A 10,094-nucleotide genomic window follows, 5' to 3' on the forward strand; every position below is an offset into this window, starting at 1 on the left:
CAGTTAGCCTCAGTTAGCCTCAGTCTGCCTCAGTCTGCCTCAGTCTGCCTCAGTCTGCCTCAGTCTGCCTCAGTCTGCCTCAGTCTGCCTCAGTCTGCCTCAGTCTGCCTCAGTTAGCCTCAGTCTGCCTCAGTCTGCCTCAGTCTGCCTCAGTCTGCCTCAGTCTGCCTCAGTCTGCCTCAGTCTGCCTCAGTTAGCCTCAGTTAGCCTCAGTCTGCCTCAGTCTGCCTCAGTTAGCCTCAGTCTGCCTCAGTCTGCCTCAGTCTGCCTCAGTCTGCCTCAGTCTGCCTCAGTCTGCCTCAGTTAGCCTCAGTCAGCCTCAGTCAGCCTCAGTCAGCCTCAGTCTACCTCAGTCTGCCTCAGTCTGCCTCAGTCTGCCTCAGTCAGCCTCAGTTAGCCTCAGTCAGTCTCAGTTTGCCTCAGTTAGCCTCAGTCAGCCTCAGTCAGCCTCAGTCAGCCTCAGTTAGCCTCAGTCAGCCTCAGTTTGCCTCAGTCTGCCTCAGTCTGCCTCAGTCTGCCTCAGTCTGCCTCAGTCTGCCTCAGTCTGCCTCAGTCTGCCTCAGTCAGCCTCAGTCTGCCTCAGTCTGCCTCAGTCAGCCTCAGTCAGCCTCAGTTAGCCTCAGTTAGCCTCAGTCAGCCTCAGTCAGCCTCAGTTAGCATCAGTCAGCCTCAGTCTGCCTCAGTCTGCCTCAGTTAGCCTCAGTTAGCCTCAGTTAGCCTCAGTCAGCCTCAGTCTGCCTCAGTCTGCCTCAGTCAGCCTCAGTTAGCCTCAGTCAGCCTCAGTCTGCCTCAGTCTGCCTCAGTCAGCATCAGTTAGCCTCAGTCTGCCTCAGTCTGCCTCAGTCTGCCTCAGTCAGCCTCAATCAGCATCAGTCAGCCTCAGTCAGCCTCAGTCAGCCTCAGTCTGCCTCAGTCTGCCTCAGTCTGCCTCAGTCAGCCTCAGTCAGCCTCAATCAGCATCAGTTAGCCTCAGTCTGCCTCAGTCTGCCTCAGTCTGCCTCAGTCTGCCTCAGTCAGCCTCAGTCAGCCTCAGTCAGCCTCAATCAGCATCAGTTAGCCTCAGTCTGCCTCAGTCAGCCCCAGTCAGCCTCAGTCAGCCTCAGTCAGCCTCAGTCAGCCTCAGTCAGCCTCAGTCAGCCTCAGTCAGCCTCAGTCAGCCTCAGTCAGCCTCAGTCAGCCTCAGTCTGCCTCAGTCTGCCTCAGTCTGCCTCAGTCTGCCTCAGTCAGCCTCAGTCAGCCTCAGTCAGCCTCAGTCTGCCTCAGTCTGCCTCAGTCTGCCTCAGTCTGCCTCAGTCTGCCTCAGTCTGCCTCAGTCTGCCTCAGTCTGCCTCAGTCTGCCTCAGTCTGCCTCAGTCAGCCTCAGTCAGCCTCAGTCAGCCTCAGTCTGCCTCAGTCAGCCTCAGTCAGCCTCAATCAGCACCAGTTAGCCTCAGTCAGTCTCAGTTAGCCTCAGTCAGCCTCAGTCTGCCTCAGTTAGCCTCAGTTAGCCTCAGTCAGTCTCAGTTAGCCTCAGTCAGTCTCAGTTAGCCTCAGTCAGTCTCAGTTGGCATCAGTTAGCCTCAGTCAGTCTCAGTTAGCCTCAGTCTGCCTCAGTCTGCCTCAGTCAGCCTCAGTTAGCCTCAGTCAGCCTCAGTTAGCCTCAGTCAGCCTCAGTTAGCATCATTTAGCCTCAGTCTGCCCTTTAAATGTTGGTCATGCAGGTTTAGGAGCAGCCTGTCTGTGCTGTAACATCAGTCTGGTCCACTCCCTCCTCAGGTGGTGGGTAGTATGGATGCCCACCCCAGCAGGTACTGCGCCACAGTGCGGGTCCAGAGGCCCAGACAGGAGATCATCCAGGACCTGGCGTCGATGGTGCGAGAGCTCCTGGTCCAGTTCTACAAGTCGACCCGCTACAAGCCGACGAGGATCATTTTCTACAGGGACGGAGTTTCAGAGGGCCAGTTCCGACAGGTTGGGAGGAGTCCTCTCTGCCTCAGCTCCTCAGTTTAAGACAAATCAATGCTTGTGTTTGATTTATTTATCATTAAAATATGAAGCGATAGAATGAAAATGTTCTGAACAAATAACATCTAAACAAAAGCAAAAAAGAAAGAGGGAATACATATACACATACTTAAAGAAGAACGTTAATAATGAACCTCGATGCTGCCTTATTTAACCTTTCCTTACCTCAGTCAGCACTTATTATACAACAGTAACTTCCACACAGCAGCATATTTACAATGTCTTCATATTCTGAGGGTAAACTGCTATTTGTTGCATCTTCGCTCGTGACAATAAAGTGCATTTTCCAGATGTTTTGCAGTGTTTTTGCCATAGTTTGATTGGAACTTCCCGTGTGTAGGTGCTGTACTACGAGCTGCTGGCTATCAGGGAGGCGTGCATCAGTCTGGAGAAGGAGTACCAGCCGGGGATCACCTACATCGTGGTACAGAAACGCCACCACACACGCCTCTTCTGTGCGGATCGGAACGAGCGGGTGAGCAACAAGCTGTTACTGTCAGTGTATTCCATGTTTCCATTACTGGAACGACACCCTGGCCACACTTTAAAGCCAGCTTTACTGCGTCAGACGTTCATGTATCACTTTTAAAACCAGTCTGAGCTGTGTGACGCGTCTCGATTTAACTCGATCAGCTGCTCAGAGTCGCAGTTTCCCCATAACGACTCGTATCTGTGGACAAAGTTTGCTTTAGTCGTGTCAAACTTGGCTGAAAACCATCATTTCCTTCATGCTGAAGCTGATGCAACAGTCGGCGTTACAGAGTGAGGGTTTAATTGTGCTACAGCGAGAGTGAACGAGACTTTTAAAAAGAGTCGAACCCAGATGATACAGTTCAGATTCTAATCCCTCCTAAATGTGAACTCAGCTGGACTTAGGTGCTAAAGTCCCAATAAAGCTGCTCTCATGCACATAGTTTTCTGTCCAGTTAAACTGAACTGAGAAAAGAACGACTCTGTGCTGCAGTCTCTTCATTTATAACATGATTAACATGATCGGTTGGGTTCCTCCGAAGCCTCTTCACCTTCCTCTGCTGTGTGAGTCTCAGCAGCAGCTCAGAGAGAAGAGGTTTTAGACTCGAAGACGACCAGCAGTCACCAGCAGCAGGTGTGAAAGAACCTGAAGAATGTTTCTGTTTCTGTATTTATCAGACGCTTTTATCCAAAGAGACTTACAAATGAAGATATAACGGCTTTATAAAAAGCTAACAATAAGCTCCATAGAAGGAACCCAGGAGTCCGACTCTGTCAGAGGGGACAGAGTAGAGATAGGGTGCAGGCATAGAAGGAAGTGCAGAAAGACTTTATTATTCATGTTTTAGCAGTTATTTGGTTTATTTCAGTGCAGATGTTGTCACAAAGGCGCATCATCAACCACATCATTGTGAAATGTTGGTTGACAAATCCATTTTTAGACAAAATGTGACCTTTTCTTGTAGAATTTTGGCTCATTTTCGGGTCCTACTTGCACCGAGGATTTTCTTTTGGGTGCCAGGATTCTCAATATTGACCTTAAAGTCAGAGTAAAACTGAAATAACTGCAGAACAATGTGTTATGAACTATTCGATCAAGCATAGAGTTTCTGTTTCTGTATTTATCAGACGCTTTTATCCAAAGCGACTTACAAATGAAGATATAACAGCTTTATAAAAAGCTAACAATAAGCTACATAGAAGGAACCCAGGAGTCCGACTCTGTCAGAGGGGACAGAGTAGAGATAGGGTGCAGGCATAGAAGGAAGAGCAGAAAGATAAAGGGCAGAGATAGAGGGGGTAGGGAAGTACAAGGTAAGTGCTGGGATAGGAGATGCTCTCTGAAGAGCTGGGTTTTCAGGAGCTTCTTGAAGATAGACAGGGACGCCCCTGTTCTGGTAGCGCTCGGTAGGTCATTCCACCATCGTGGGACGACACATGAACAGAGTTTGGATTGTCTTAGGCGTGGTGTAGGAGCTGCTAGACGACAATCCTGGGACCAACGGAGGGACCCAGTTGGGACAGAAGCCTTTGCAGGAGCCTTCAAGTAGATGGAGCCGTTCCATTAAGCTCTTTGTAGCTAACATCAGGGACTTGAACCTGATGCTAAGGGCAGCCAGAGGAGCTCAATGAACAGAGGGGGGACGTGTTCTTTTAGGCTGATCCAAGACCAGACGCACCGCCGCGTTCTGGACCATCTGCAGAGGTTTCACAGGCTGGAGACCAGTTAGGAGACCAGTTAGGAGACCAGTTAGGAAACCAGTTAGGAAACCAGTTAGGAGACCAGTTAGGAAACCAGTTAGGAAACCAGTTAGGAGACCAGTTAGGAAACCAGTTAGGAAACCAGTTAGGAAACCAGTTAGGAAACCAGTTAGGAGACCAGTTAGGAAACCAGTTAGGAAACCAGTTAGGAGACCAGTTAGGAAACCAGTTAGGAAACCAGTTAGGAAACCAGTTAGGAGACCAGTTAGGAAACCAGTTAGGAAACCAGTTAGGAGACCAGTTAGGAAACCAGTTAGGAAACCAGTTAGGAAACCAGTTAGGAAACCAGTTAGGAAACCAGTTAGGAAACCAGTTAGGAGACCAGTTAGGAAACCAGTTAGGAAACCAGTTAGGAGACCAGTTAGGAAACCAGTTAGGAAACCCGTTAGGAGACCAGTTAGGAGACCAGTTAGGAAACCAGTTAGGAGACCAGTTAGGAGACCAGTTAGGAAACCAGTTAGGAAACCAGTTAGGAGAGCAGTTAGGAGACCAGTTAGGAGACCAGTTAGGAAACCAGTTAGGAAACCAGTTAGGAGACCAGTTAGGAGACCAGTTAGGAGACCAGTTAGGAAACCAGTTAGGAGACCAGTTAGGAGACCAGTTAGGAAACCAGTTAGGAGACCAGTTAGGAAACCAGTTAGGAAACCAGTTAGGAGACCAGTTAGGAGACCAGTTAGGAGACCAGTTAGGAAACCAGTTAGGAAACCAGTTAGGAGACCAGTTAGGAGACCAGTTAGGAAACCAGTTAGGAAACCAGTTAGGAGACCAGTTAGGAGACCAGTTAGGAGACCAGTTAGGAGACCAGTTAGGAGAACAGTTAGGAGAACAGTTAGGAGACCAGTTAGGAGACCAGTTAGGAGAACAGTTAGGAGAGCAGTTAGGAGAGCAGTTAGGAGACCAGTTAGGAGACCAGTTAGGAAACCAGTTAGGAGAGCAGTTAGGAGACCAGTTAGGAGACCAGTTAGGAAACCAGTTAGGAAACCAGTTAGGAGACCAGTTAGGAAACCAGTTAGGAGACCAGTTAGGAAACCAGTTAGGAAACCAGTTAGGAGACCAGTTAGGAGACCAGTTAGGAGACCAGTTAGGAAACCAGTTAGGAAACCAGTTAGGAGACCAGTTAGGAGACCAGTTAGGAAACCAGTTAGGAAACCAGTTAGGAGACCAGTTAGGAGACCAGTTAGGAGACCAGTTAGGAAACCAGTTAGGAGACCAGTTAGGAGACCAGTTAGGAAACCAGTTAGGAAACCAGTTAGGAGAGCAGTTAGGAGAACAGTTAGGAGACCAGTTAGGAAACCAGTTAGGAGAGCAGTTAGGAGACCAGTTAGGAGACCAGTTAGGAAACCAGTTAGGAAACCAGTTAGGAGACCAGTTAGGAAACCAGTTAGGAGACCAGTTAGGAAACCAGTTAGGAAACCAGTTAGGAGACCAGTTAGGAGAGCTTTGCAGTAGTGAAGGTGGGAGATGACCCATGGCCTGCACCAGGAGCTGGGGGGCATGTTGGGTCAGGAGGAGAAGAAGACTCGTCCCACTCTGACACCACCAACGCGACCATTTGGGAGCAGACTGAAGGCCTTTATTTGAGCAGATTCCTGCGTGTCTGGCGTCTGAAAATGACTTTTTGTTTCTCTGCCAGGTTGGACGCAGTGGGAACATTCCTGCCGGCACAACCGTGGACGCAGACATCACTCACCCCTACGAGTTCGACTTCTACCTGTGCAGCCACGCTGGAATCCAGGTGAACCACAGACTTCCTGATTCTTCACGGTTTATTTTGTGCCTCGAGAGCCTTTGGAGACGCAAAGCTGCAGCTGTTGGACTGCTGCTTCCCCTGAGGTGAGATTAACTCTGCTCCGATCCCTGCAGGGAACAAGCCGGCCCTCCCACTACCACGTGCTGTGGGACGACAACTGCTTCACCGCGGACGAGTTCCAGCTCCTCACCTACCAGCTGTGCCACACCTACGTTCGCTGCACACGCTCCGTCTCCATCCCAGCACCAGCCTACTACGCTCACCTGGTGGCCTTCCGCGCTCGCTACCACCTGGTAGACAAAGAGCACGACAGGTGGGGGAGAAAGTCTGCATGACACGCACAAATCTTCTCACTCGGGGAACATTTTCAATCAACTTTGACTCACAAGTTCGGTTTGTGCGAGAAAACATCCTGGATGAGACTCGACCTGCTGCGTTTTAGACAATAAAAGTCCTGAGCTCCCTCATCAGGAACACACATGTAGAGAAGTTGGAGGGAAATCTGAAGAGTTTATTTGATACTAAACATTCAGGATTAAATGCTTCTCAAACATCGTGTTAATGTGATAAATCCCAGCTGATCTGCTTGATCAGGTGCTTTGATCAGCTGGCAACACAGGCTCTGAAGAAAGAAAATTATAGAACTGATCAGCTTCATTTCTTTACTTATATCTATTAAAACAGGAAGCAGCTGCAGAGATTCACTGAAACATGATCAAACATGAACATAAACCCAGAATCTGAGGCAGAAACACACAAAATGCAGACAGAAACACTTTAAACCACCCAAAAAGTCATCTTTGGGCATCTTCAAGGCTATTTCTGTCACAAATTTAACGAGAACCGCCACGAACGGAACAAATAATAACCTGCATGTACCGTTGGGAGAAAATTTTAACAGAAATATTCAGAAGTTTAAGTGGCAGCATGATGCAAAAGTCCCGATTCAACCAGGAAGCAGCTGCAGAGATTCACTGAAACATGATCAAACATGAACATAAACCGAGAATCTGAGGCAGAAACAGAGTTTTTATCAGTTCTCAGCAGCTTTAAAGTGAATCTCTGGTCTGAGCTCCTTTATTCTCCAACACAGCCTGAACCCTCTGAGACAAGCTTTCTGTCATTTCTTTAAGGAGTCTTCAGGAATAGTTCTCCAGGCTTCTTGAAGGACATCCCAAAGCTCTTCTTTGGATGTGGGCTGCCTTTTGTTCCGTTCTCTGTCAGATGATCCCACACTGCTTCAATAATGTTGAGGTCCGTGCTCTGGGGAGGATTCATCCCTCCATAAGACCTGTTGCCACTGATTTTCAGTCCACTTCTTGTGTCATTTGGCACAGCTCAGCCTTTTCTCCCTGTTTCCCTTCCTTAAGAACGGCTTCTTGACAGCCACCCTTCCATGGAGACCATTTCTGATGAGGCTTGGGCCAACAGTAGATGGATCAGCTGAAGGTCCAGATGCATCTCTCAGGTCCTGTCAGGTCACAGCTGGATTTTTTCCTCTTTCTTAAGGACATCACTTTCAGATCCTGTTCATCTGCTGTAGATAGTTTTTTAGGCCTGACACTTCTTCTTTTGTCCTCCACTTGTCCAGTTTCCTCAAATGTTTTAAGGACACACTGCACACCATGCTGAGATATGCCAAGTTTTCAGCTAATAGCTCTTTGGGAATCACCTTGTTGCTGCAGAAATCCTATTTTCTGTCTGTCAAACTGTGTTTTCTTTGCTGTTTTTCATAGCTGCAGCTAAAGAAATGGGAACAAATGATGTGTCTTTGTGACAAAGTGCCTAAAGATCCAGTTTAAAACGGCTTCTTTGCTAAGTTGTCTGTTCTGTGTCGACACAACACTGGTTCATCCCTTGAGTTAGGAGCCTTTTTTCTGCCTGAATGCTTCATAGCTCAGAGTTAAGTGGCTGAACAGAGAAAAAACACTGAAAATGCTCAGGAACAAGGATTGAAAATGAACCAATGTGGTCAGCAGGTGGCGCTGCAGAGTAAAGGTCTCTAACAGGTCAGAGATCGACAGGAATCCAACCCAACCTCCTCTGAGAAGCTGGTGAAGATGAGGATGACTGCAGCATTTATTGGTCCAAGCAAGAGGAAACCACTTAGAAATAAACCAGGAAGTGAATCGGGAACAATTTATTACCCAGAATCCTCAGGCAGCGTAAAACAAACGGGTTTTAAACACATTTAAACAGCAGCTGGAGATTTTTCATCATGGAAAGCTGAAGATAGATCTCTGATTTAAGGCCAATAAGGTTACAATAAGTGTCTGTGTGCCCAGTTTTCTCTGTGGAACCGTCTCTCTGGTCATGGCTGCCGACACGGTGGTCTTTATTGGTCTGTTATGGTGTCATTTCTCACGGCAGCGCTCCTTTGTCTCTTTTCTCCCCGCCGCAGTGCGGAGGGAAGCCACGTCTCAGGGCAGAGCAACGGGAGGGACCCCCAGTCGCTGGCCAAGGCTGTTCAGATCCACCACGACACTCTGAGGACGATGTACTTCGCCTGAGCGCCCGCTCCGCCTCCTCCGCCCTCCGCCGCCAGCGGGCCGGCCGTCTCCGGGCCGTGGCGGCTGCCTGAGGACGCCAGGGAGGAGTCACCGCCACATTATGCAGCTTCTCTCCCCTTTAAAGTCACAGTTCTGTTCGTTGGAGCAGCTCTGCAGAGTTTTATTTCTTCTTTTTTAACCCGACCGGCTGCGTCGCCTCACGTTGAGCCCGTTTGTGCGCTTCACACGTGTGTGTGTGTGTGTGTGTGTGTGTGTGTGTGTGTGTGTGTGTGTGTGTTGGCCTCGGCTTCCCTTCTGTCTTTCAGCTGTGGGTTTACTCTCAGTGTAGGTGCAGCTCCGCCAACAGAATCCTAACTTTTAAACGAAACCACGTGCAGCCGTTGAGGCTTTGCGTTGCCTTACTGCGAGGCGAGGACGCCGCGGCCACGAAACGGATGATTTTAAGGTTGTAATAACTGTAGTTGGTTAGTTTGTCTTGATATTTATGCCTTCTTCTCTCTCTCCTTAACTTAAATTAACGTTAGCTTTCAGCAATAGAGCACACGGAGTGGATGACCACCAACTTTTTACGGTTTTTCTTTAGAAACTGACCAACTTAGTCGTTCAGTGCAATAAGGGTTCTGCAGCCTGAGAAGTGGACGTCTTTCTTTTCGTGTTCACGCGGTTTGTGAGCTGCTCGTGACGGTGAAGTCGGATTCTGGGATGTTCAGTATTTGGAGGTGTGGTGGTGTTTTAAAGAAGTGCCTGATGTGGTTAGAAAGTGACGGAAGGTTTTAAGTTGTGTGTTTTATGTGTGTTTTGATGCGTTTTCGTCAGTTCTGGGCTGATCATCTCAGCGTTTCACTGCAACACGGAAAGCAAAGCTGAGGTGAAATGCACTTCCAGTCTCGCACTGTCACAGGAGGAGGAAGTTCATCTCCGAATGTCACAGAGGTGATATGAACAATAATAATTGGTGCTTTATTTTTCTAATTGAATCATTTGAGACGCCGGAATCGCTGCTAACTGTCGGCTTTGAAGTGGAATTAAACGGCGTTGGACTAAAGAAAGTGTCTGAAAACCTTTATTTCCTCATTTCTACTCGATCATGACCCTGAAAGGTTGATGATTTCAGTGTTTTTAACGTCATTAAATCATCTCAACTGAAATCATAAAGTGAGTTAAGGAAAAGTAGCGCGCAGCTGTAAACGTTAAGGTCAGAGCGAAGGTCTGAGGGAACGCGTCGGACTCTGAGGGAACGCGTCGGACTCTCTGAGGGAACGCGTCGGACTCTCTGGGGGAACGCGTCGGACTCTCTGAGGGAACGCGTCGGACTCTCTGGGGGAACGCGTCTGACTCTCTGGGGGAACGCGTCGGACTCTGAGGGAACGAGTCGGACTCTCTGAGGGAACGAGTCGGACTCTCTGGGGGAACGCGTCGGACTCTGAGGGAACGAGTCGGACTCTCTGGGGGAACGCGTCGGACTCTCTGGGGGAACGCGTCTGACTCTCTGGGGGAACGCGTCGGACTCTGAGGGAACGAGTCGGACTCTCTGGGGGAACGCGTCGGACTCTCTGGGGGAACGCGTCGGACTCTCTGAGGGAACGCGTCGGACTCTC

At 48.9% G+C, this 10,094-nt stretch overlaps 1 protein-coding gene across 1 annotated transcript in view; it reads left to right on the forward strand.

Moving 5' to 3' along the window:
• ago3b (argonaute RISC catalytic component 3b) overlaps positions 1–9,734 on the forward strand; it is a 30,815-nt gene extending 21,081 nt beyond the window's left edge. The window contains exons 16-20 of the mRNA XM_072370261.1: positions 1,756–1,950; positions 2,345–2,479; positions 5,870–5,971; positions 6,100–6,299; positions 8,388–9,734. Coding sequence (XP_072226362.1) covers positions 1,756–1,950; positions 2,345–2,479; positions 5,870–5,971; positions 6,100–6,299; positions 8,388–8,496 — 741 coding nt within the window. The 3' untranslated portion in view covers positions 8,497–9,734. The remainder of the gene's footprint in view (positions 1–1,755; positions 1,951–2,344; positions 2,480–5,869; positions 5,972–6,099; positions 6,300–8,387) is intronic.
• The last annotated feature ends 360 nt before the right edge of the window (positions 9,735–10,094 follow it).

Source organism: Leuresthes tenuis, unplaced genomic scaffold (assembly GCF_036924035.1).
Source record: "Leuresthes tenuis unplaced genomic scaffold, fLeuTen1.0.hap1 SCAF_18, whole genome shotgun sequence".
Taxonomy (NCBI): domain Eukaryota; kingdom Metazoa; phylum Chordata; class Actinopteri; order Atheriniformes; family Atherinopsidae; genus Leuresthes; species Leuresthes tenuis.